The sequence below is a fragment of the Psammomys obesus genome, unplaced genomic scaffold (genome assembly GCF_907164565.1).
Source record: "Psammomys obesus unplaced genomic scaffold, mPsaObe1.curated_primary_1811, whole genome shotgun sequence".
In the NCBI taxonomy this organism is placed as follows: domain Eukaryota; kingdom Metazoa; phylum Chordata; class Mammalia; order Rodentia; family Muridae; genus Psammomys; species Psammomys obesus.
Genome location: NW_026596057.1, coordinates 3,291,168 through 3,317,364, shown reverse-complemented (window position 1 = coordinate 3,317,364; position 26,197 = coordinate 3,291,168). Strand labels below are relative to the sequence as shown.

Sequence of the window (26,197 nt, the reverse complement as noted above, 5' to 3'; positions counted from 1 at the left end):
CGTTGTTTTACTCCATCCTGCTGAGCTCAAGGAAGTGTGCATGGGCTGGCCGAGCAGGAAGGGACCAGCCTCTGAAATGACCACCAAATATTTTATTTCGTTCATTTTCCTGGGAGGCTTCAGTCTCCAAGATAGCGGTGGCAAGACAGGAGGGCAAGAAAGAAAGCAGGGAGCCAGACCAGGGAAGGCACAATTGGTAATGGTCTCTGACAGCTAGATCAGCTGAGGGAAACGACCCTGTCTGAAGTTAGTGTGGCTTCGAAAAATCTGGTTGGCGAACCTATTCTCCTCCTCGGACAGTGGGGACTCCTCATCCCCACTGGACTTCCGGTGGGCATTCTGGTAGAGCACCGCACACACCCCGGTGAGCCAGGCGGCCACAGTGCCCGCGGCGAAGATGCAGAAGCCGATGAGGAGTAGGAAGATGTAGTCGTGGCTGTCCAGGTGTGTGATGCACATGTACTGGAGTGGGTTCCCCACCCGCGTGATGGGCCAACCCCTCAGCTCAGTGGGCTCTGTGCACATGGCGATCTGACCATCTATGAGGAAAAACACAGCAGGCAGGGTGCTCAGACAGCGGGATTCCCAGTGTCCCAAGCCAAAGGGAAGGGGTGTCTGGAGCTCACCGCTCAAAGTGTGACCTATGGGCCACAACAGTGCTGGTGTCACCTAGACCTTGTTGGAAATACAGAGTCTCAGGCCCACACCCCAAAACAGTCTGTTGCTAGTCATGCAGATTTTGGCAGGACACCTCACGTCCTCTTTGGGTCCTTATTTTCTCACCTTATAAGCCCAAGCCACAACATGTAGGTAGTTAGTTAAACTTGCCAAGTTTCCATGTCCTTGTTTATAAAATGAAGATGAAACTATCACATGCAGCAAGAAGGTTGGAAATGTTACATGGGATAAAATGTATACACTAAAAGCTTAGAAAATAGCGATTATGATTATGACAGGAGAGAAGGCAGGCTGCTCTGTCAGGTGTGGGCAAGCCCTGGAGCTTTAGCTCTGCGCACTCTACCAGTCTGGTGCTGGGTGGAGAGATACCCAGGTGACTACCCAGCATGGTGAATCGGTAAGCTCTGGCTCAGGGGCAAGGCCAGGCTTTCCAATGACCACAGTTAACCACCGCCTAACTCCTATCCTCCAAGCTTCTACCGTACACATTTTATCTCATGTAACGCCTGCAACCATCCTGATGCACAGAACAGTCTCCTCTTTATTTCATAAACAAGGAAATGGAGACTTGGGAAGTGTCACAGCTTGAAGGTTCTAGATAACTCCAGGGATTTGGCCAGGAGACTAGGACGGAGCTGTTCCAGGGAGTGTAGACATGGGAGTTATAACCAGAGGACATAACAGAGGAGCTCCTTTTAACTTTAGGGTAGGAACTATGCAGCTATTCGGTGGTATTAAGGTCCTTGGTGACAAGGACATTAGGGAAGTAGGCTTGGCTAGGAAGTCCTAACAGAAGCTGGCGGTAGGAGAATTATAGAGGGGTTTGCCAGGTAGGTGTGGGTGCCTGGAAAGAGCAGCAGAAGGGGACGAACCTGACCCCTCCTTCTGTGTTCCAGTAGGAAAGTTACAACTGGGATGTCGGCAGGAAATGGTCCTGCTCACCGGCTGTCGGGGGAGGTTGTAAACCTATGAGGGGAAGCCAGTGCAAAGATTGTGCCACCTTCATGATTTGCAGTGATTGCTGAGGACAGGAGAGAAAGCTGGTTCCTGCTAGATTGAATATGGCTAGGGTACCCCTGTGGCACAACCTGTTCCAATAGTCAGGAGTGGGAAAGAGGCTGTGGAGATGAAGGGGCAGAAACAACGGCCATGCCTCATGACTGAAGGCCTTCCTGGCCTCTGCCTGTGAGTTCAAGGATGGAGCCAGGGGGAAGCTGCCAAAGCTCCCCCCCCCCATTTCATCCAGACAGGTTTCCCAGGTCACCTGCTCAAACTGCCAGCCACATATCCAAAGAAAGACAGATCTGAAAAAGGAAAACGTGGGATTCTGAGGGTCGGAGCTGTGTCTAGGGGTTTATCTTATGCTATTTTTAAAAGAGATTTGGCTTTCAAATCGGGGCTTGGGTGGCAGAGATGAGACTAAACATTAAACACACACTTCCCTATTTCAGAGCATTAACTTTGAAAGGAGCAATTAGGCAGCGATTTTAATGCATTGTTAGGCTGCTGTGCGAGTGAGAGATGTGGGTGGCTCTGTTGGGAGGGAGGTCTGGGCTTCTCTGCAGCTTCCTGCTCTCCCCTTCCCCCATCACATCACTGTCAAGGTTGAGCCTCTCTCCCAGTCTCCCTGATCTATGCTCCCAAGTTTACCAGCTAGGGTCCACTTCACACGCAAACACCAGGCCGCCTCGCCCAGGTTTGACTCTTCCTAGATACGTGGTGAAAAGGTTCCTGTGATTCCTACTGTGAGCCTCAGAATAACACCCGCAGCACCTGTCCAGGCTCTCAGCATCTGCGCCCTTCAGCTTTTCTCCCTTGTTGCTCTCCTGATAGCTCACTTTTGCACCGGTCTAAATGTCTTACACCTTGACCATCACATCCTGCTCTGGCCCTCATCTGTCGCTAGCTGCGTCATACGACTCAGGGCATCAACAGCCTCTTTCTTCAGTCTTCACTTTGTCAAGTTCTTCCCCTTCTGTAAGAACTAACCTTTAAGCTTCTCTATTCCTACAAGACCTTCTGCAGCCACCAGGCCTCATAGGTCAGAGGACATGCCTTTGTTCCCCTACTGAACTTATCCACAACATTGCCTTATAATATAATATAATACACCTGCCATGGTCTACCCTGTGTGTGATGCTGCCAGAAGAGTTTTACTCTTGAAGATCTAAAGTATATCTGATCAATACTATTATTAATCAGAGCTACTGTTCATTGCTATCTGAAATGTATTTGGGGCTTTTTTTTTTTTTTTTTTTTTTTTAGGAATTCTTTCTTACGTTAAAAACTTTTTATAAGTTCTTTGTGAATTTCACATCATGCACCCCGATCCCACTCATCTCTCTCTCACCTCATACCCCCTCCTCCACCCTTGCAACCTCCCCCCCTCAAACAGAGAGAAAAAATGTCCTTGTGGAAACTGTAGTGTGTCACAATATACCCTTTTGTCCACATTTTCTTTGTTTGCATATGCTCACTTCGATGACTTGTTGGTCGAATATGAGGCCTCTGGCTTCTGCTACTCTATCAATACCGGAACATCACTGGGGCTCTCAGATATATTGTTGTTGCCCTGTGTCATGGAGATCTTGCAGTTTGGGGTCTAAAGGACCTGCCTTCATGCACTCCAGCAGTTCATCAATGCGGTTGATTGAAGTTGGGGTGGGGGAATTGAAAGCCCTGGACCTGGGCCTAAGGTACCTGAGCTGGTCAGCTCGCCAGCAACCCCCACTAACAGGGCCAGCTCTATCTTACTGTCCAGGCAAGGTGCAGGGCCTGTTTTCCTGAGTGCTGCAGCTGGAGAGGGACAGGGCCAGTTCTCCCACTCTCATGACCCAGGGTCAGCTCTCCCACCTGTCATAGGTGGGGAGGGATGAGAAAAGGGCGAAGGGCATCATTCCCTCATCTGCAGTACTACCCAGCAGACAAGTTGTGGGGCCAGCGCTCCCATGCTCACACCCTCAGAACCAGCTCACTAAAGTCCTGCAATCAAGATCAGCTCTACTGTGCTCAGGTGAGATATAGGCTCTGCTCCCCCAAGTACTGCAGCAGGTGAGGGGCAGAGCCAGTTTTCCAGCTCTCCTGTTGGGGCCAGCCCTCCCTCCCACCCACTGCTTTGGTGGCAAGGACAAAAGGGAGGGGAGAGGAATTTCTCCCTTGCTGATGCCACAGCACAGCAGACAAGAGGTAGAACCAGCTCTCCCGGGCCCATGAATGGCTCACTCTCCACAGTGGCCCATGGACCTAGGTGGGGCTCTTCTAGTCTGTGGCCCACTCCCCACCCTGGGAGTGGCAGATGTGGCTGTGTCACACGCGTGTCAGAAGGCAGCAGAGGGGAGAGCGGCTATGTCTCTTCTCCGTGTTCTAACCTGTGAAGATCTCAATGATTAGTGGCCTAACATTCCCTGAAAAAAGTGAACCTGAGACAACCACCAGCCTGGGCCACAGAGGCCCAGGCCGGCTCCCAGGGTGGGGAGTGGGCCACAGACTAGAAGAGCCCCACCTAGGTCCATGGGCCACTGTGGAGAGTGAGCCACTCATGGTGGTTGTCTCAGGTTCACTTTTTTCAGGGAATGTTAGGCCACTAATCATTGAGATCTTCACAGGTCAGAACACGGAGGAGAGACATAGCCGCTCTCCCCTCTGCTGCCTTCTGACATGCGTGTGACACAGCCACATCTGCCACACCTCCAGGGGCAGGAATTTCCTAGTAATTTTTAAAGACAACTGGATTCTAGTTAAATCCTACTGAGGTTAGAAACACGTTGCGTCATTTTGAAAATCCTTAGAAATTTTTTATTAGTTTGGATTATGGTCTAGCATCAGGCCAGTTGTAGCAGATTTTCTTAGTTCCGAAAAGTATGTGTTTTATCTTTCTTTAGTACATTATTCTGTTTAACATCCCTTAGATTGTGTTAATATAGAGATCTACACCCTTGCTGACTTTTAATTTTAATTACATTTTATGTTTGGGTGTATGTGTGTGAGTGTGTGTGTGAGGTGTGAGTGTGTGTGTGTGAAGGCCAGAGGTTGACATCTTCTATTAATGCCCACCTTGTATATTTTGAGACAGGGTCTCTCACTCACCCTAGAGCCCACCATTTTGGATAGGCTGGCTGCCAACGAGCCCTAGGAATCAGCCTGTTCTGCCCTCCAGTGCTGGGCTAGAGAAATGTATGGCCATGTCTGGTTGCTATACATGGCTACAGGGGGATTCAATCTCAGGTCCTCATGCCTGTGTAGTGAGTCTTTACCCACTGAGTCACCTCCCAATCTTCCTTGCTGATTTCTTAATCTATAAATACAGATGATCTCTCAGTTCTTGTTCGTCTATTGGTTATTAGTTCCCTCAGGAAGGAATTTTACCTTTTCTAGACACATTCTAACTCAAAACCTTTATGTAAAAGTCACCCTTCCCTAGTGTCTTCCTTGTTGTTTACCTTCTTTAGGAGTATAGATTTTAGTATGTTTATCTTATATTATGTGGCTAATATCCACTTATGAGTGAGTATATACCATGTGTGTTCTTTCTGTTTCTGGGTTACCTCACTCAAGATGATCTTTTCTAGTTCCCACCATTTGCCTGTAAATTACATGATTTCCTTGTTTTTAATTGCTGAGTAGTATTCCATTGTGTAAATGTACCACGATTTCTGTATTCATTCCTCAATTGAGGGACATCTGGGTTGTAATTCTGGCTATGACAAATAAAGCTGCTATGAACATGGTTGAGCAAATGTCCTTGGTTGTATACTTGAGAATATTTTGGATATATGTTTAGGAGTGGTATAGCTGGGTCTTGAGGTAGCACTATTTCTAATTGTCTGAGAAAGTGCCGGATTGATTTCCAAAGTGGTTGTACAAGTTTACATTCCCACCAGCAATGGAGAAGGGTTCCCCTTTCTCCACATCCTCTCCAGCATGTATTGTCACTTGAGGTTTTGATCTTAGCCATTCTGATGAGTGTAAGGTGAAATCTCAGGGTTGTTTTGATTTGCATTTCCCTGATGACTACGGATGTTGAACATTTCTTTAAGTGTTTCTCTGCCATTCGATATTCCTCTATTGAGAATTCTCTGTTTTAGCTAGGGAAGATGCTCAATCCTCATTCAGAAGGACAAATTCGATAGACATTGGATGCAGGAGAAGACAGGGAACAGGACAGCAGCCTACCCCATATGGCCTCTGAAAGACTCTACTGATCGAGGTATTGAAGCAGAAGCTGAGACTAATAGCCAAACTTTGGACATAGTGCAGGGAATCTTATGAAAGAAGTGAGAGACAGAAAGATAAGAGCTCCAAAAGGAGACCAACAGAGTCATAAAAAAATGAGCCCTGGGGGCCCTGAAGAGAATGATACCCCAACCAAGGACAATGCATGGAGAGGACCTAAAACCCTAGCTCAGATGTAGCTCATAGACTCAGTCTCTAAGTGGAGTCCCTAGTAAGGGGAGTAGGGAATTTCTCTGGCATGAACTCAGTGGCAGGTTCTCTAATCACCTTCCCCTGGGGGTGGGGATGCAGCCTTACCTGTTTACAGAGGAAGACAGTGCAGCCAGTCCTGATGAGACCTAATAGGCCAGGCTCAAATAGAAGGGGAGGAGGACCTCCCCTATCAGTGGACTAGGGGTGGGGCATAGGGGTAGGAGGAGGAGGGAGGGTGGGATTGGGAGGAGATGAGGGAGGGGACCACAGCTGGGATACAAATTGAATGAATTGTAATAAATGATAACAATAAAAAAGGAAGAAGTCACCATTCCATATAGCTCTGTAATATTTTAACCTATGTTAAAAAGATACATTGAAAGTTATAACTGTTGCCTTGCAGTTACTGACTAATAGTTCTTTCTGTCAGTAAAGCTTCTTGTTTTAAAGAGTACCTTCACCACAGTGTGGCTGGACTGAATTCCTTTTGGCTGGTGTTTGCATTGCTTATCTTTTTCAATTCTTTTAGTGTTTCAATTTTTCTACATTTAATATATATTTCTGTGAGCAACTTAGCTGAGATTTTCTCCTGCCCAAGCTAGTAAAACTTTCTGTTGTCAGTCCATTGACGTTTTGTATCTAGTAATTTGTTACTTGTTTTACTTTATCTCATGTACCATTTCTTCACTTTTTTTGCCTTTTTGTTTATTATTTAAATCCATTTTCTTAGCTTGTTAGTAATATATTATTTTTCTAGTCTGATTTGATGACTTCAGAGATTCTGTACCTGTGTACTGATAGTGGCATATTTGATGTATGCTAGGTATCACATGAAGCATTTATAAAATTTAGCTGTAAAACCTACTCTGAAGCAGCTTGGAGGGTAGTGTTAAGTATTGCCAGGCTAGGGAATGAATTAACTGTGTATCTATCCCTCCTTCCTTACACAGGGCTACCAACGCTCTGCTCTGACCCACTCCAAGGGGCATCGTTCACATTATAGATGTGTGTCTAGGCCCCCTGATGTCCCTTTTTCCAATACGACTCCAGTGGGCCCGAGCATCTGCCCCAGTTAAAACTCTCAGGCACAATTACAGATGTTATTAATATTTAACTACCTGCAAATGGTTCCTGTGGAAACAAACTATCCCCTTGTTTATTTCCGCACACAGCACCGTACTCATAGGCAGTAAACATGTCTTCCAGAACCAGGTGTTTGCAGGAACCAGGGAGTCTGTGCCTCAGAACCACACGTTAGTTGTAAAAGGCTTTGAAGCCTCCCTTTGAAACTCAGGGTCCCTTCTCAAAGAACTTTCTCCTTGCAGAAAAGATCATGGTTCAGGCAGAGGCCATACTTCAGATGTGCAGGTGTTTGGTGTGGAAGGAAGCAGGCCCTGGGCAGGTTCCCATGAACACCCAGCCTCACTGTGTGCTCAGGGAATAGACTGTCTGGGCTATGGTGATGGTGGTGGTGGTTGAGCCCGAAGGAGGTGGTCAGGGTACAAAGGGAGGATGGAATCTGAGGACATCCCTGCAGTGACATCGCCACCAATTTTCCTTTTCTTTTCCTTTCCTCCCAGCATCTTTCCTCTCTGCAGTACTGAGGATTCAGTTTAGGGCCTAGTGAACACCCGGAAACATTCATCACTGAACAAGATGTCTAGCCTCTTTGAACCTGTTGTTTAAAGCAGAGTCTCACTAGCTTTCCCAGGCTGCAAACTCAGTCTCTCTGTGGTCCAGGCAGGCTTTGAACTTGGGATCTTCTCAACACAGCCTCCCAAGCCCCACCAGGTCTGGCTCAAACTCCTTCCTGGTCCCGTGGGGGAGTAGTAGTTCTCATGAACCTCCTATTCCCTACACAAGCTCTACTTTTGCTTACTCGAGTGCTATTTCCTCATCACCTAGCTATGACATCCTAAGCTGGGTTCACTAGACTACAAACTGCTTGTGTGTGTGTGTGTGTGTGTGTGTGTGTGTGTGTGTATTTGCATACAGTCAGTCTGTGCTGGCTAGTTTGATGTCAACTTGACATAAGCTAGTGTCATTCTGGAAGATGGAACTTCAGTTGAGAAAATGACCTCACCAGATTGGCCAGTGGGTACACCTGTGGTGCAGCCGCATGGATAACACCCAACTGACAATGATTTAGGAGTGAAAGGTACTACTACTCCCCCACAGGACCAGGAAGAAACAGAGGTCTCCTTTCTCGCACCCCTTATTCAAGGCATATGCAATGTGGATCCCACCTTCACTCTTACATGTCCTGATCCTTAGTGTTCTTCTGTCAGTGTTACCCTGGTCTGAGCCGGCATCCCCCCTCACTTACTCCTCCTTTTCTGACAATCTTTCCTCCGTACAACATTGGGAGCCAACTGTCAATCACAAAGCACGTTACTTCCCGGCCAAAAACCCTTCCAGCCCCGTTGTCACGTTAGAGTTAAATCAGACACCTCTGTGGCTTATTTGCTGTGTGGTCTGGCTTCTGATTAGTTTTTTTTCCTCATTCCCTTCCTTTTCCCCTTGCTTCATTTTCACTTTCTGGTACGTCTAACGCATTCCATCCAAGCGTCCTCACTGTTGCTCATCCCCATGTCTAGAAAGACCCTCCTTTACCTCTTCATGTTTCCATGGCTCTCCTTTACTCTATTTAGTTCTCAGAAGCCACCAGCTGGAGACGGCCTGATCTGAGGCATCTGCCCAGCCATGATGACATCAGGACCACACTCCATCCCTTGAGAGCAGTTGTTTCTGGCTGTATGTTTGCTTGCTGCCTTCCTCTCATGTGAGAATGTCAACTCCACACAGCATGACTCTTCAAAGGTGGTAGGCCCAGGTACTCAGGCTCTAGGCTTAGCTTCTTACACTTCAATAACGGTCACTTGGGGGCAACAATACCATATTTCAACTTGGACAGAGGCTGGGAACAGAGAATCTTAGCTATTACAAGAAAATAAATTGAGGCTGGCAAGGGTTTGTCTAATGTGACGTCAGTTCCAGTCTGTGTTGGTTGGTTGGTTGGTTTGGGACAGATTTGAATCATTCTGTACCCTAGAATAGCCTGGAATGCACTTTGTAGGCCAGGCTAGCCTTAGATTTTCTGTAGTCCTCCTGCCTCAGACTTCGAAGGGCTAGGGCTACAAGTATAAACCACCACATCCAGCTAATTCCAATTTTAGCTATATTTTAATTAGATGTATCAGGGATATATCAGTTATTCCTTTGTGTTGCGAAAAAGACCAGATTTTTCAGGACGTGATGAAAAAAAGAAGTCATGACCTAAGGGCCAGGCAGTGCATTCAGTCTTTTTTTACTTAGTGTGATATTACGTCCTATCCCCAGGAGCTCTGGCTCCTCACATTCCTTGGGCATGGAGCCCTAGCTGAACAATGCCTGCTTACCCTGCTTCTGTCTGTGAACACCCACCACCGGACCCTCCTCCGCGTGCCGCTAGCCCTCACAATCATCACCGAGAGACATGGGTCCGCACTTGAAGTGACAGCAGTGGCTAGCATTGCTCGGCATTCCCGACTGCAGCTCCGACATCTTCATGTGGATTTATTTCCTTTAACTTCCACAACAGCACAAGGGAATAGGGACTCCTTTATTTTCCAGATGAGAAGACTAGGCTGCATGAATATATATATATATATTTTAACCCCAGTCAGGAAGTTTTTAAGGGAAAGATGCAGAATTAAAAGGCAGGCAGTTCTTGGTTGAGTATGTAGCTTGGCGGTAGATCATTTGCCGAGTCTGTGTGAGGCCCCGAGTTGATCCCCAACACAACAGCAGCAGCAGAGCCCATCTTAGCTTTACAGCTCAACCAGGACTTGGAAATTTCATGAACAGAAGATTTATTCTCATTGGATGGCTTGGGAGTATCATAGAAAACATCGCGTGAAACGGTAAGAAAGTCAGTCCTTGACCTTCATCTCACAAAGCAAAGTGTAAGTTCTCAAGGTGAGTCAATTCCTTAGTTTCCCTTGCCACATTTAGGCTTTCCTTCCTTTCCTTCTCCACAGTTCCAAGGGACAGAGAAGGGACCAGTGCTTGTTTCTAGGGACCATTTTCTCCCTCATCATGGAGTCTCTTCTCTTTAGTTACTTTCCCCTGACTTCAGAATCTTTCCTGTTTCTTTCTGAATTAACAGATTAAGGGTTGGATCTATATTTTTCCTTAGAAAACACTCTTGTGTCTGCTTAGATTATCATCTTGTATACTTCCACAACCAAACTTCCTAGAAAGGAGACTTATGTACTCTTCTCCTGCACCTTCCATAGCCTACCCTGACTTGGGACTCATGGCAGGGACCTGGTAGTTAAATATCATGGAGAGTTTTGGGTCTTTCAGTGCATTGCTGTTTGAAGACGCTGGCTTCTTTCTGCTCTTTCCTCCTATATGCTCACACCCAGCACGCTTCTTGAGTTATGTCCCTCTGCAGTAAGATGACATTCCCTGGAGCCTCTGCGTTTGCCCCTTAGAGTCTTCTAAACCTTCTTCCCTTGGCTGGTCTCATTTCATTTGAGTTCAGTGATCACCAGAGACAGTGATTCCTCACACGTGTGTTTGATGGCCTGTTATTTACTCTGAACTTCTGAACACATTGTCTCACAGGACCTGCTGCTCAGTGACTCAAGGGTGGACTGGTTGCCCTTAGCCTCCTTGGCAACCTCTCTTCAAGAGCATTGGGAACACTAGGAATGGGAAATCACAGGACTTGCATCCAGGTGTGAGATACCTAAGCTGAGCAGAAAAGAGGCTGGGAAGACAAAGTTGGTATTTGCAGGCTCCAGCTGGCTCTGACTCACTCCTGCCAAGCCCTTTCCCCCAAAACATACACAAGGCACTGTTGGCCTTTCATGTAGTCTTCCTGCTATAGAAGACGATTGCAGCAGAGTAAATTTTAAGTAGATATGGCTTCTACACAACCTCCACCTATAACAGACTGTAGACTCAGAGCTGGATGTGAAGCAACCACGGAAGACCATAGTCGCATCCCAGAAGCTCTGAGAAGGGTTTCCTTTGGCTCACGGTTAGTCAGGCGAAACTATGGCAGACTTATATGGTATTGAGGATCACACTGAGGGTCTCATATCTACCTGGCAAATATCCCACCACCAAGTAAAAGACTCCACTCCAAAATACTGCTGTCTGTTTTGTTCTTGAGACAGCAGTGTAGCCTCACTGTGTAGCCTCGACTGACCTGGAATTTGTAAAGCAGACCAGACTAGCCTTGAACTCACAGAAATACTCTGGCCTTTAACCTGTCTCCTACGAGCTTGGATGGTACATGCCTGGATAGTATTGCCTGGTTTTGAAATATTTGCATCTTTCATTAAAAATCTACTTGACGAGGTGGGGGGGGGGAATCTCATCCAACCTAGACTATCATGGTAAAACTGTAAAAACCATCAGAACATAGTTTTATTAAGAGCCACTAGACTCCATCAAAGGTGTAAGTCTAGTAACACCTACAAGGTCATAAAGTATGCACTAAATGGCTAACACACAGTCAAGATGTGTGAGCTAAGAAGACAGCTAAGAAAGATGAAGTCAGAGGTGTACACAGAGAGGCATCAATTACCCATAACTGGGTGAGGAGTCCCTCATTGGACCATAAGAACATGTCGTGTGTCACCCCTAATTGACTTGGCTTCTGAAATGCTCAGAGAATTAAACAATCTCAACAGAAATCATTTGGTCTTTGTCCAGTTTCTGTCATCTTATAATCCCTACCCCCACAGGCAGTTCAGTGGCCATCCATTCAGGTTTCCCCACTGGCTCTGGGGAACTTCCCTGACTCTTTTCTTCCTGCAATAAATCTTTAGCTTTAAGAGTTCCCTTTGTTCTTCCTTAATTTCTCACTTTTCCCTAATACGGTTTACTTTTATGTTGCTTATACTCTCATGCAGGCATAAGTCAATAAACTAGAGAGCCACTGTCTTGGGTTGGCTTCTAGTGACCATTGAGTGTCTAGTACCTTCAATTCTTGGCTCATACCTATTTGGACCACAAATTCCCATTGCTCTGAAAAGAACTGCGTCACCGCCATGACGTGCTAGCTCATCATAGGACTAAAACAATGGGGCCAATTGATTCTGGACTAAATCCTCCCAAACTGTGAGCCAACATGTTAAGTCAGAAATGTCAGGAATTTCCTTATGGTGATGGGAAGATGACTGGGAAAGTGTTGTAGCTCAGTGAATTTCCCACAATTGTTCAAGTTAAACCTTAGGAGTTATCCTTCTCTTTCCCCTTCCTTTTATTTTCTAATTTGTTCATTCATTTAATGTATATTTATTGGTCACTTTATCTTCATCAGACTTTGTGTTATTTTCTAGTGTTCATGGGCTTTACATGATACACAAAAGCACAGTCTTCAGATTAAGGGTCCTTTAGGAATGGACCCTTGTCTTGCTTTCTAGTTGCATCCATTATGCTGGGCTCCTCCAGGTGAGATGCTCTTTATCTGTGGAAATGAGGATCCTCAGGTTGGCTGTTCTGGCCAGCCTTTACTGCTGTCTTCCAGAATCCCAAGTTTGTTAGGTGGTTTGAGAAGCCACGTGGTGAACCATGGTGCTTCCCTGATTGAAAAACCTTTAGACAACTTTAATAGATCCCATTTGGCTTGAGTAAGGAAGCCTGTCAGATCAACTGGCTGGCTACACTTTTTTTCGAGTGTTTTAGTTATTTCCTTTTCCGCCCCTTCACTGTCCTTAGGACAATGATCTTCTAACACCAAGGCCAGGGAGCATTTTGTAAGATATGACAGCCAGGCTGGCAGAGCAGTTGACAATGTTTGAACCATCTGCTGCATAGAAATTACTCATTTCTTCTCAACTCCTCTCCCTACCTCTGCCTCTAGTCTTTATTTCAGTTTCTCTGATGGAGGAGCTTGGAGTTGAGTTAACATTTATAGTTGAAATGGCGCAAGACCTAGATTCATTCCGGAAATCTAAGTTTTGACACAGCTGAGGATGACTTTGTGCTTGGTGCGTTGAAATGGGACCATTATTCTATTATAGCTGCTTGGATACAGGATGAAATAGCCACAGAATGAAACTAAGATGTTCTCTGCTCAAAATGCCCTCAAAATGACTTGGACCTGAAGCAGCACATGATCCAAACCATCTGCTTGCTACAGATGTCCCTTGGTTGCCTTATGTACCCATCTCTGTGGCAACCTTGCCCAGGTTCCTCCTTGGCTTCTGGGCCCCACCACTTGGCTCAACTGGAACAGCCTAAGGACTACAATTTAAGAGTCGACACAGGGGACCTAAAACGCCCCACTCCCTGGCAGCCAGTCACTTTCTGAAGTCTTGATTTCTGATTATTTCCTGTTAAACTGCAAATGCCCCATGAGGGAGACATTTCAAAACATAATTACCCATTAGCATCTCAGTGAGAATTAATTCATCCTCCAGCTGAAACAGTCCCAGAAGCTCTAGAACATAGGATGCTGCCATCGTCTTTCTGAGAAGTAGCCTAAGGAAACTTGCACTGGCCGATCAATGACTCAGAATCTCAAGGAGTCAGATTTTTAAGCCCATTTAGTTTAAAAACCTCTGCTTGGCTGTGCCAGGCCTGGGAAGAAAGAGTAGGACACTGATTCCCTTGTGATGGAGGACAAGTTGGCGGAGCTTAACACAGGGAATAGATGGGTACCAGAGTCAGAGGCTTCCTGCTTCTTATTTTTCCTTTCTAACAACTTGTTTACCTGGGATCCTATCTGTTGAGCATCACTTTTCTCTTCTATCATGAGTGTCTTATCTTTCTATCTAGTCCTGAAGCCTGCCAGATACAAGGAATCTTTGAGAATTTCAAGTTCTGTTCCCTTACTTTAAAAACAAGAAAAGTGAGACTCAATAGCTTTCTTAAAGTCACCCAGCAGTGTTGCTACAACCAGGCAGGGCTTTCTGGCTTTCCATTCTATTTTATGTCTCTTCTATCCCTAGATGGTCTTATAAGACAGGAATTAGGATTTTCTTTGTCTGTGTTACAACCATCTTCATATATATTTGTACACATAAGAATATAATAAATGTTTTAGAGTCAAATAGGTTGGTGTGCCCAATAACAAGAAAATAGTATAAAGATGGAAAATAACCTTGAGCTTTGATGCCAAGGTATATCTATACTGGTCACTTCTCTGTGAGGACATTTGCTATAGCTTGGGTATCAAATGTTTCTCCAAAACTCATGTTGAAGGCTTGATCACCAATGTAATGTTCAGATATGGGTCCCTTGGGAACTGATTGGATTGTGGGTGCTTTGACCTAATCCATGGGATAATCCATTGATGAATTCATAATCTGAGGTCATTATTGGGAAGCAGTCACAACTAAAAAGTGGGGCATCACTGTAGGAAGTAGGCCACTCTGTTCTGGGTCCTTTTCTCCTTTATCTCTCTGCCAGAAGTCTAGAAACCATGGAGACACCCATCTGTGGACTTCAAATCTTTGAAACATGAGGCCAAACAACTGTGTTCTCCCCTTTAGGTTGTCTTTGCAGGCATCTTATCACAGCAAAAACAAGCAAGCAACTAAACAAACAAACAAACAAACAAAAAGCCACAAAACAAGCACCAACCAACCAACCAACAGCCCCCTCTAACACCAACTAACACAATACCGAATTCCAAAAATTCAGCTTAAGGCTTCTGTGTTAAATGGCTTCCCCAGCACTAAGAGAGCCACTATCCTGTGTGGCTATTCAAATGGGCTGAAGTGGCTGGATACCAAATTAACTTAAAAAAATCAGCAGCCCTCCTGTATATGAAAAACAAAAAAGCTGAGAAAGAAATTAGGGAAACTACACTCTTCACAATAGCCACTAATAACATAAAGTACCTTGGTGTGACTCTAACCAAGCAAGTGAAAGACCTGTTTGAAAAAAACTTCAAGTCACTGAAGAAGAAATTGAAGAAGATATCAGAAGGTGGGAAGATCTCCCGTGCTCATGAATCGGTAGGATTAACATAGTGAAAATGGCCATCCTGCCAAAAGCAATCTATAGATTCAATGCAATTGCCATCAAAATACCAACATAATTCTTTACAGATCTTTAAAGAACAATTCTCAATTTCATATGGAATAACAAAAAACCAAGAATTGCTAAAACAATCCTGTACAACAACAGATCTTCTGGAGGCATCTCTATCTCTGGTCTCAAGCTGTACTACAGAGCAATAGTAATAAAAACTGCATGATACTGGCATAGAAACAGAATGGTGGATCAATGGAGTCAAATAGAAGTCCCAGAAATAAATCCACACACTTACGGATACTTGATTTTTGACAAAGAAGCCAAAACAATACAATGAAAAAAAAGACAACATCTTCAACAAATGGTGCTGGTCTAACTGGATGTCTACATGTAGAAAAATGCAAATAGATCCATATTTATCACCCTGCACAAAATTAAAGTCCAAGTGGATCAAAGACCTCAACATAAAACCAAACACACTAAATCTGTTAGAAGAGAAAGTGGGGAAGAGCCTTGAACTCATTGGCACAGGAGATAATTTCCTGAACAGAACACCAACAGCACAGGCTGTAAGGTCAACAATCAATAAATGGGACCTCATGACACTAAAAAGCTTCTGTCATCAGAACAAAATGACAGCCTACAGATTGGGAAAGGATCTTCACCAACCCTATATCTGACAGAGGGCTAATATCCAGAATATATAAAGAACTTAAGAAGTTAAACACCAATAAACCAAGTAATCCAATTAAAAAGTGGGGTACAGAGCTAAAAACAGAGAATTCTCAATAGAGGAATATTGAATGGTACAGAAACACTTAAAGAAATGCTCAATGTCCATAGTCATCAGGGAAATGCAAGTCAAAACAAGATGAGATTTCATCTTACACTCATCAGAATGGCTAAGATCAAAAACTCAAGTGACAATACATGCTGGAGAGGATGTGGAGAAAGGGGAACCCTCCTCCATTGCTGGTGGGAATGTAAACTTGCACAACCACTTTGGAAATAAATCTGGAACTTTCTCAGACAATTAGGAATAGTGCTACCTCAAGATCTAGCCATACCACTCATAGGCATATATCCAAAATATGTTCAAGTATACAACAAGGACATTTGCTCAACCATGTTCGTAGCAGCTCTATTCGTTAAAGCCAGAATCTAGAAACAACCCAGATGTCCCTGAACTGAGGAATGGATACAGAAATTGTGGTACATTTACACAATGGAATACTACTCAGCAATTAAAAACAAGGAAATCATGTAATTTACAGGCAAATGGTGGGAACTAGAAAAGATCATTTTGAGTGAGGTATCCCAGAAACAGAAAGACACACATGGTATATATACTCACTTATAAGTGGATATTAGACATATAATATAGGATAAACATACTAAAATCTGTACACCTAAAGAAGCTAAGCAAGAAGGAGGAGCAAGATGATCAATCCTCATTCAGAAAGGCACACGGGACAGACATTGGAAGAGGGAGAAAACAGGGAACAGGACAGGAGCCTACCACAGAGGGCCTCTGAAAGACTCTACCCAGAAGGGTATCAAAGCAGATACTGAGACTCATAGCCAAACTTTGAGCAGAGTGCAGGTAATCTTATGAAAGAAGGGGGAGATAGAAAGAACTAAAGGGGACTGGAGCTCCACAAGGAGAGCAACAGAACCAGAAAATCTGGGCCCAGGGACCAGATTTCTGAGACTGATACTCCAACCAAGGACCATGCATGGAGATAATCTACAAGTCATGCACAGATGTAGCCCATGGCAGCTCAGTCTCCAAGTGGGTGCCCTAGTAATGGGAACAGGGACTGTCTCTGACATGAATTCGGTGGCTGGCTCTTTGATCACCTCCCCCTGAGGGTGGAGCAGGCCACAGAGGAAGACTTTGCAGCTAGTTAGTCCTGATGAGACCTGACAGGCTAGGGTCAGAGGGAAGGGGAGGAGTACTTCTATCTGTGGACTTGGGGAGGGTCATGGGAGGAGATGAGGGGGGAGGGTGGGATTGGGAAGGGACGAGGGAGGGGGCTACTGTGGGATACAAAGTGAATAAGCTGTAATTAATAAAATAAGTAAATTAAAAATTTTTACAAAAAGAAATAACAATTAGAAATGCATTTCAGCACCCCAAATAGCCACATACAGCTAATGGCTACTGTATTGGATATCACAGATAAAGCATTCACAGTGCTGTAGAAACATCTGCTGGTTTGCCTTGGGTAAGACTTTGGGAGTAAAAGGAGGGCAGATGTAGATAGAGCCCAGGAGCTCAGAGCTGAGTGAGTAAGTTTGTGGAGAACATCCTAGAAATATTTTAACCCTGCCCCACGAGGGAAAACAAATATCCCAGGAAGAACTCAGTTGCTACTCTCACCTTCAGATAGCACTCACGACTGGAAAATTACAGCTTCGGCCAGGAATGAGTTCACCTATTTGCTGACCTGGGTTAGAAACGAGATAGAATGCATGCATCTGTTTTAACCCTGCGCTCACCAGGGCTCAGGAGGGCCTGGCACCTGGCGCATCATCACATGATTCCATTTCTGCTCTCTTCTGCTTTTGGAAAGCCAACTGTGTAAGACTGAATACTTTCATACATGTAGGTAGAGTGTCACTGTAGGATTTTGTCTAATACTTTTGATAATAGTGCCAAACATCTTGCTAATTTGGGACCGTTTCAGTATTCCTGTTTTCTATAACGTTATGATGAGTTGAGGTGAACAAAACATTTCAGTTTCCCGTAAGTCTCCCTTTTAGGGTTGGGGGGGTCCCCTGAACCCAGGATATGATGTAGGAGAAGGACATACCCTCACGCCTTTTCTTGAGGCCCCTCCATTTCTTTTCAGGACCTCTGCTTCCTTCAAGGTTTTCCTCTGTTGCAGAATTCATCTTAGCTAGTCAGAGAGCCCAGTAACTCACTCCTTCCTCTGACAGGAGAGCCGATAATGGCTTAGGGATACTTATTCTCCTCAAGAAGTTAGTAGTCTTGCAGGGACCTTTTCAAGGGCATGACATTGGGGGTGTGAACATCCTATGTCTAATTTCAGCTCAGGAGTAGGCAGCAGCTGGGGAGAATTGGAGTAAAGCTCTGCTCAGCACTCACAAGTCACAACGCTATGCTGCCCCACAGCTGGACTAACCTGCTCGCCTTCTGACCTAGAAGAGGCACATCCGCATCTGCCTCTGGAAGTGGGGTTTCCTGTGGGTGGAACTTTAAGATCCAGGCTCAGTGATGCAGGCACAGCCAGCTTGGGGTTGCTGGTCCAGTCCCAAGTCTCATAACTCACTGATAGAGAACCACATCTTGATTTTTGCCTTTTAGATTGGCTCTCCAGGGTCCGGAACTCTGTGTTCACAACTTATCTAGCATCTGACTCCTTCCAGGAATCCCCTCACCTCTTTCCTCATGGATTAAAATTCAAGGACTTAACAATCACCTTTCCAGATTTTATGCACCCTGCCTGCATCTCTACAGTCCTGTTTCTATACAGCCTTCTGTGTGCTGAGTCCTCCTGAAGTCCACCTCTTGTCCAGGGAACCACTTGGCTGACATCTTCTCTATAGCATTGTTCATTTCTCTTACATCTACCAACCATTTGTTTACAGAATGCTTATGAAGTCTCAAGCTCCAGGCTAATAGCTGTGCATAAATGTTCTTGTTTCATCATCATGACAGCCCTAGGTAGGTTGCTTCTATTATTATCCACGTCTTAAAGATGAAGAAATTGGAGTTCAGAGAGGTTAACTGACTTCTCTGATATCCTATAGATAGCAAGTGGCAGGCTAGGATCCTAGCCCGAGTCTGATTCTCTTGAGAACCTGAGCTCTTTGCTCTGGGCTCTGCTGCCTGCATGGTGGCTCTCCTGTCACTTGTAGCCAAGGCTGATGTCTAAGGCATCTACTGGTTTCAGTTCTATTTAGTTCTCCTGTGCCCCTGACCTTGGGGGACATAATGATGGCACTGTTCTCCTAGTGTTGTGTGAATCTTTGTGTCCACCCCAGAGCCTGGGTTAGTTATACCCATTGGCGATTGTTTGGCAATGGGGGTCACTCAAAACATGCTTGAAGGGATGAACTTCAATGAACTAAGTGGTAGCAGAGAAATCTGTTACTTCACTGCTTTTATCTTCCCTCCTCTCCCGCCAAGATAGGGTTCCTTTGTGTAGTCTTGGCTGTCCTGGACTCTCTTTGTAGAGAGACCAGGTCAGCCTCAAAGTCACAGAGATCCGCCTGCCTCTGCCTCCCCATGCGCTGGGACTACAGGTGCCATCATGGCTGGCTGTACTTCACTGCTTTTTAAAAAACTATTTTTTATATGTACGGGCAGGTGGTTTGCCTGCATGTACCGGAAGTGTACCGCACACATGCAGTGCCTGCTGAGATCAAAAGAGGGTGTCAGATCTGCGGAACTGGAGTGATAGACAGTAGTTAGCTTCTGTCTGAGAGCGGGGAGCTGGAAAGCTGAACCCAGGTCCTCCGCAGGAACAAATGCTCTTACCCACTCAGCTCTTCCCAGCCCCTCACTTCTTTGATGAGGAACATGTAGATTTGACTACAGCATCTGGACTAATGCTAAAGGACAGCACCTTCTCCTGTCAAAGGCACTTACTCACGAACTGTGCTCTCCTTTACAGTCAGGTTACCCTGCTTATGTCATTGCTTTCTTCCTATATCCTCAACTGTGGGTGTCCAAGGAGAGAAGCGTGGGTTCTGCTCTAGAACATGCCGGCTTCACCATATGTAAGTAGGAGAGTTTGCAATTGGGAGTTCACCAAGAATGTTTGCGTGGAGGTGAAGGAACATCAAACTTGTAGAGTGATTACAGGTGAGCCAAAAGAGATAACGCCTCCTCCGCATTAAACAATAGCTAAAGGGTGAGTGGCTTCTAGTGAATTATCTGTGTGTTCATCTTGGTGTATGTTTGTGTGTGCATGCATAGACACATGTGCATTTATACATGTATGTATGTTATGGAGATGTAATTTATAGGTAGGTATGCGTATATGTACATGGCTATACCTCTCTTTGCGTTCGTATGTTCATGTGTTTTTTTAATGTGTTCACATGCATGTATGCTCATGATTTTTTTAAATGTGTGTGTGTGAAAGTTGTGCAAGTAAGAAAAAGAGGAGGGAGAGAATGGATATGGGATTGAATAAGACCCACGTGAGAACCAGAACTAAAGTAGATTTCTCCTTTTAGAGATTGGGTAGATTATGTAAAATCTGAGGGGAAAGGGAGTATTGCAGTTACTTTTTGATAGTACCTGTTAACCAAAGTATATGATCTTTTGTGAGTTCTAAGTAGTACACAGATAAGAAATAAAACTAGCTTAGTTATGTTTTAACTCACCTGATATAAGATGATAGTTATATGGTTTTCAGATTTAAAAAATAGTACACTCTCATAAAGACCTTGCTGTAGTTTGGATCTAACAAGCTTCCGGAAGTTCCTTGAGAAAAGTTAAAGGTTCAATCCCTATTCCCTGCAGCTATTAGTAGGTGGAGGAACCTTTAAGAGGAGGGGAGTAGTTAGAGGAACTTGTGCGGCTGGGTGCATGCCCTTGAAGGGGGTGTTGGGACCCTAGTCCCTCTGGCAGCTTCCTCTGCCACAGGCACTCACTATGACATCGCTTTGCTACAGGTCCAAAAGCAGATCACAGAATCTTCAGAACTCTGAGCTGAAGTAAGTGGTTTTTCTCTCAGGTATTTTGCCAGCTGACTCTAAACTGAGTACAGCTCAGACGTTGGCTTGAAATCACTTTCTTTACGTTTATTAAACGTGTGTGACTTTGGTCATGCCAGCCCGTGTTTTCATCCAATGGACAAGCTTAAAAATACCAATCCTAGGCTCTTCCACAGGCTGATAGTACAAAATTTATTTAAAGTTTGGTGTAACACCCAAGCAAAGAAAATGAGACTTGCAAGGAAAAACTGTCCCTGTTACAGAGATTTATTTGGCCTTGGCCTATTGGTGTTTTCTGAGATATTTCTCCAAGAAGTGGCCTGGAAGCTTCCTCTGGGCCTCTGGACAGCAGAGGGGGATGAGCAGCCCAGCTGTAGGTCCCATTGGCCAGTCAAGGAAAACTGTCTGCCTTTTATCTATGAAGGATTTATGAGCTTGGCAAGATAGTTATGCCTTCTGCTGCCTTTGAAAACATGCAGTGAAAAAGACCTGCTTTATAATCTTGTTCAATTTGGTCCAAATTAAAAAAGTCAAGGAGTCAGCCTGAAAATTCTGAGAAGACACAACTGTAAAAGCAGAAATTTGATTAAGGAAAATTGTATGGGGGGTGAAAGACTGGTGGATTGCACAGTAGGCTTGGAAGCCGGAATAGAAGGCAAGTTGCCATGGTGTAGTCAGCTAGGGTAGGAGGTTGCCCTGGCAACCTGGTGGCCACTGCTCAAGAAAGATTTGTATGTATAGGTGGATAATACAAGACTAGCACAAGGTTGGGCCACTCAACATTCTGTGGTGGGATCGGGGAGAGGCTCATAAGGTCTTACCCCTTCCTGAGGAACCTTTGGCAGTTAGTGGTTATCAGGGAAGGGGAAGACATTTTCTTCACTCTTAATGCTACTGAGAGGATTTCTAACAATGTTACAGTTCCTTTTTGTTCATTCTAACAAGTCAAGATGCACGTTTGGGCAGTAGAGTCAGATGCCCAGGGCACAAAAGATAAGGGGGCACTCGCTCTGAGTGCTTATTGTCAGTGCCTCCTTAAATTTGGTCTGGAAATCCCAGCTTGCTTCACTCTGGTGTACTTCCTGCCTGGAAGGCCTTTTTGAAACATGGCCACTGGGAGCTCTGTAGTGCTGATTATTACTTGGAGTCATCCTGATTCTCTCTCTCCACTAGCTCTTGCAGTGTCATTCTTGGCCAGGAACTGCCACGTCAGCGGGACAATACCAGTGGCTCCAGCCTTTCTAAGGGGCCTTATCTCTCAGAAGCTCTGACTTCCCTGGGGTTGAAGGATACAGAGAGTCCCCGGGAAAAGGATGTGAGGCATTGGGGTACTGAAGGAGCCATGGCAGAGAGGGTTGGGTCAGTGCAAGCAACTACCTTGGAACTTTCCCAGGTAAGGCTCTAATGCTGGACTCTCCCAACCTGTCACTGAGCATTGTGACCTGTCCCCTGATTCATCCTAGTCTCTCCTTCCTTGAGAGGCCAGTATTTTGAAATAGACCTATCCAAGGCTTTCCTTCTCTCCTCTGTCTTTTGCTGTCTTTGGAGCTCCTGTGCCTCTTTCACCCTGTGGAACTTTCCCTTAGTCTGTTTGGAGTCTCTCTCACCTATGAATGGCTGAGTTTATTTTCGAGCCTGGAAAAAATTCAGTCACCGCATCAATCAGATTAAGACAGTTTACCATTGGAGCCCAGCATCCCTGGATTACTTTGTTACCTTACAATTACAGTACTTACCATTTACATACACATTTCATTGGCTACAGTTCTGAAAATTATGTAATATGTACCAGTTTCATGGATGGGAAACTGAGGCACAGAGAAATGCTATTTTCTTCTAAAGGCAGACAGTTGTTAGGTGACATGTTTGAACTATGAATTCTCATTCTAGAACTTTTCCTACAGTCTTATTGTCTCTCCAGTCAACCCAAGGAGGGACCAGCCCAAACAACCACGCTTTCAAGTATTTTCACCCAGCTTTCCTTCCCACCCGACCATCTTGACTTACCCTTTGAGAAACCAATTCCTCCTATTCCTCCATCATATCCTTTTCCCCATTCTCAATCAATCCCTCACCTGGTGTTTCCATCTGGGACACTAATAAGTGGATGGCGAAGTCCAGGAAAGAACAGTTGCAGTTCCAGGGGTTTCCACTTAGATACATCGTGTTTAGCACCACCAGGTGTTGGAAAGCATCTTCGTCGATCGTCTGCAATCCGGTATTTCTGAGGTCCAGGTACCTCAAAGAGCTGGTGTTGGCAAAGGTGTATTTGTCAAGATACAACAGGTAAGGGTTGTTTGAAATGTTCAGCCGCACCAGGTTACCAAGCACTGAGAAACTGTTTGGGGAGATGAAAGTTAGGTTGTTGGAGCTGAGGTCAAGGTAGATGAGTTTGAAGACCCCGATGAAAGTGTAATCCATCACCTCTCGAATCCGGTTCTTCTGACAGTCCAAGTAAACAAGGTCACTGAGAAATCCTAGTTGCAAAGCTGGTAAACTAGTGATTTTGTTATTATTCAAGAATAGCCTCCGGGTGTTCAGAGGAATGTCATTGGGGTATTCTGTTAGCTCCAAATCTGTGCAGGCTACTTCTTGGTCTTGACACAGACAACTTTGTGGACACTTGGACCCTGCTGCCATCCCCATTCCAAAAGAAAAGAGTAGTAACAACTGGGGGCCAGGGTCTGAAGCAAGGAACATAGTAAGAAGCCACGGTTCCCCTCCTTCTACCTTCCTGAGGGCGGGTACAAGCTGTCCTTCTGATCTGAAGGCTGCCGAGGGGTGGGGCAGGGCAGGGGATGGGTGCTGGAAAAAACTGTAACACTCTAGCTTTGTGTAAAGCAATTTTCCATTACAGGAGAACTGAACAGAAGTTGAAACGAGAGGCCCAGTGCCCTGCTGCCGGCTTGGTGGCTCTGCCGCTTGGCTTGCTCAGTCCGGAGTGTTGTTGGAAGCTTGCCCGCTTGGCGGCCTTGAAAGGTCTCACCCTTTCCCTGCCTTTTAAGTGAAGGGGAGCCAGGGGAGAACCACATGACAATGAGGTTGCCAGTTGACACTTTTGTGATGTCAGCAGCCTCAGGAGACTGGGGGTGGGGGTGGGGAAGCAGAGGGAGAGGCTTCTCATCTCTTCTTCTGGGTGGTGGTGAGGTGTTTTGTGTATGTAGGTAAGTTTGCCCTCTGGAGGAGCCAGGCATGTGGAGGTGTGTGGGAGGGGAGACACATGAGAGCACTGTGCACATGCGTGTGTCAATACATGCTTAGAGTGTTCATATCAGCTCCTCATGGAGGTGTCAGGGTTTGGCTAGATTGAAGCCCCCTGATTCAGAGTGGAAATCTCGTCTGTATCCAGCCCCATCATCTTTTCTGATGATCACCTTTCAGAGTGGACCTTTTCTAGGATTCTGAATTTTGATGGGTGCCAGTTGTTTTTAGAAGATAGGAAAGGGGTTTACCTCCTTTGTAAAAAATTCCAAGGGAATTTCTCTGATAAAGTGGGACTCTTAAGATTTTATTTATAGGCTGTATACATCCTTGTTACATTTAGAGTGTGTGTGTGTGTTCATTCACATTAATATTTTTAAAAGACTTTTTTGAACAAGTATGTTGCTCCCCTTAAAACAAAGCCCAAATGCCCAAAAGCACAAAAATACCTAGTGTGATAATATGAACCATTTATTTCTTCTTTTTTCCTAGAACTTTAAACACAGTGTTTTTCTAGTGCTTCTAGTCTGAGTTTCTGCTCATTAAGTTTTTGATATATGAGCACAGTCTTTCAGAGGTAAGGGGTCTGATAGCTCTCTCTAGTATGTGCAACTCACTCCAGGGGGGGAAGGCATGAGGTCAGAAGTGAAGACAGAGCATCTTGGGAATTAAAATGGTTTATTTATGGAAAACAGTACCTTATTCTTTAGAAAACTTCACATATATAATGTGGGAATATTAATAACTCAAAGAAACCTATATTTAGTTTAACATAGTGCCTGGCACTAGGCATTTAATAAATATTTATTTAATGAACGATGCGTAAATGTCTCTGATGGTTTGCTCCCTTTTCTTCTCTGCCAAGAGAGAAATTAATAAAGCCAAGTGGATCCATGGCTAGTTAGCTAATGCTTGATTGTGTTTACTGACTCAGCATTTCTTAGGGTGACTGGCGAGAATTAACGTGATGATTTAGGGATGTTTACTAAATTGAAAGTGACCTTCTTTAAGCAGAATTTCAAGCACTTAATGTAATGACCTAAAGGATACTTGCACTAATTGAAGCAAGATTTAATTGATAGGGAAGCCAACCTTTCTTTATGATTAAAAAAAATATGCTTAAGAAACATAAACAAGTCCCTCCCTAGGTCTTAAAACATTGCTCATGAGATAAATTTAGAACACGAAAGTCTACAGAATGATATTAACAGCCACCGTGGTATACCGCCACAGGTCGGGCATCCTGGGGCATCCACTTTATTAGGTGGGGGTCGTCTGTGCCAGCAGCCTGTTCCCATGGGTGATGGTCACTGGCTGACCTCCAGACCTCTCGGAATCTTCCTGCTGACTTTCTACTCCTTCCCTTTTTGAGAACGTTCTTAATCACATCGTTTAATTTATGTATGTGTGTGCTTGTGGCGTATAAGTGTGTGGGCACAGTTTTGCCACATTGTGCCCATGGCAGTCAGAGGACAACTTGCAGGAATTCTCTCCCACCACGTGGGTCCTGGGAACTGCACTCAGGTCATCAGGCTGAACAAGTGCTGTCAGCCAGCAAGCCACTTCACCAGGTCCCTTCACCTTCCTATTACACCATTCCCTCTCTCTTAGAATCTTATTTTCCTCAGGGAACCATGACTCCCGTTTGCCTCATTCCATTTTCCAGCGCTCTTGACTTCTTCAGGATAGTGGCGTCAGGCCGGGCTGTTACCTGTTTGACCATGCTGTGACAAACACTCTCTCATAGAAAAGCTCTAGAAAAACAAGCCATGCTACAACCCCAGTCATTCCTGTTGTCTGAGGAAGCTATGCGGATTCTTATCGTGAAACCTTAACATGCATGGGTGCATTGCAACGTTGAGAGGTTGGACCTTCTTTCTAACTGTTTACCTTGATAGCCGAGTCAATGTTGTGAGAGGGCTGGGGAGATGGCCCAGTCAGTAAAGTCCTCACCATGCAAGCCCGAGGACCTGAGGTTAGTCCTCAGAACCCATGTTTAAGAGTCCATAACCACAGCACTGGGAAGGCAAAGACAGGCGGACATCTGGGCTTGCTGCCGGCCTAGCCTGGTATAATCAGAAAGTCTCAGTGGCCTGTGTCAAAAAACAGGGTAGGCAGCACCTAAGGGAGGACCCTCGAGGCTGACCTTTGGCTTCTACATGCATATGCATACACACACACACACACACACACACACACACACACACACACACACACA

General features: G+C 45.1%; 1 protein-coding gene and 2 non-coding genes across 3 annotated transcripts; 1 reads left to right on the top strand and 2 right to left on the bottom strand.

The window, feature by feature from the left end:
- Positions 1-213: 213 nt before the first annotated feature.
- Lrrc52 (leucine rich repeat containing 52) lies at positions 214-23,478 on the bottom strand. The gene is made up of 2 exons (XM_055624403.1): positions 22,854-23,478; positions 214-539 (listed from the first exon to the last, which is right to left on the bottom strand). The coding sequence occupies exons 1-2, from the start codon at positions 23,476-23,478 to the stop codon at positions 214-216; spliced, it is 951 nt and encodes a 316-aa protein (XP_055480378.1).
- On the top strand, positions 3,951-4,080 carry LOC129689529 (small nucleolar RNA SNORA17). The gene has a single exon (XR_008722132.1). It is a non-coding gene; the product is annotated as a small nucleolar RNA SNORA17 (small nucleolar RNA).
- LOC129689527 (small nucleolar RNA SNORA17) lies at positions 4,250-4,378 on the bottom strand. Its single transcript, XR_008722131.1, has one exon. It is a non-coding gene; the product is annotated as a small nucleolar RNA SNORA17 (small nucleolar RNA).
- Positions 23,479-26,197: the final 2,719 nt, after the last annotated feature.

Coding starts and splice junctions, on each gene's coding strand:
- Lrrc52 (XM_055624403.1), bottom strand. CDS start 23,478: ATGTTCCTTGCTTCAGACCCTGGCCCCCAGTTGTTACTACTCTTTTCT. Junction 540..22,853: donor GTCCCAGATGGAAACACCAG/GTGAGGGATTGA, acceptor TTTTCCTCATAG/ATGGTCAGATCGCCATGTGC.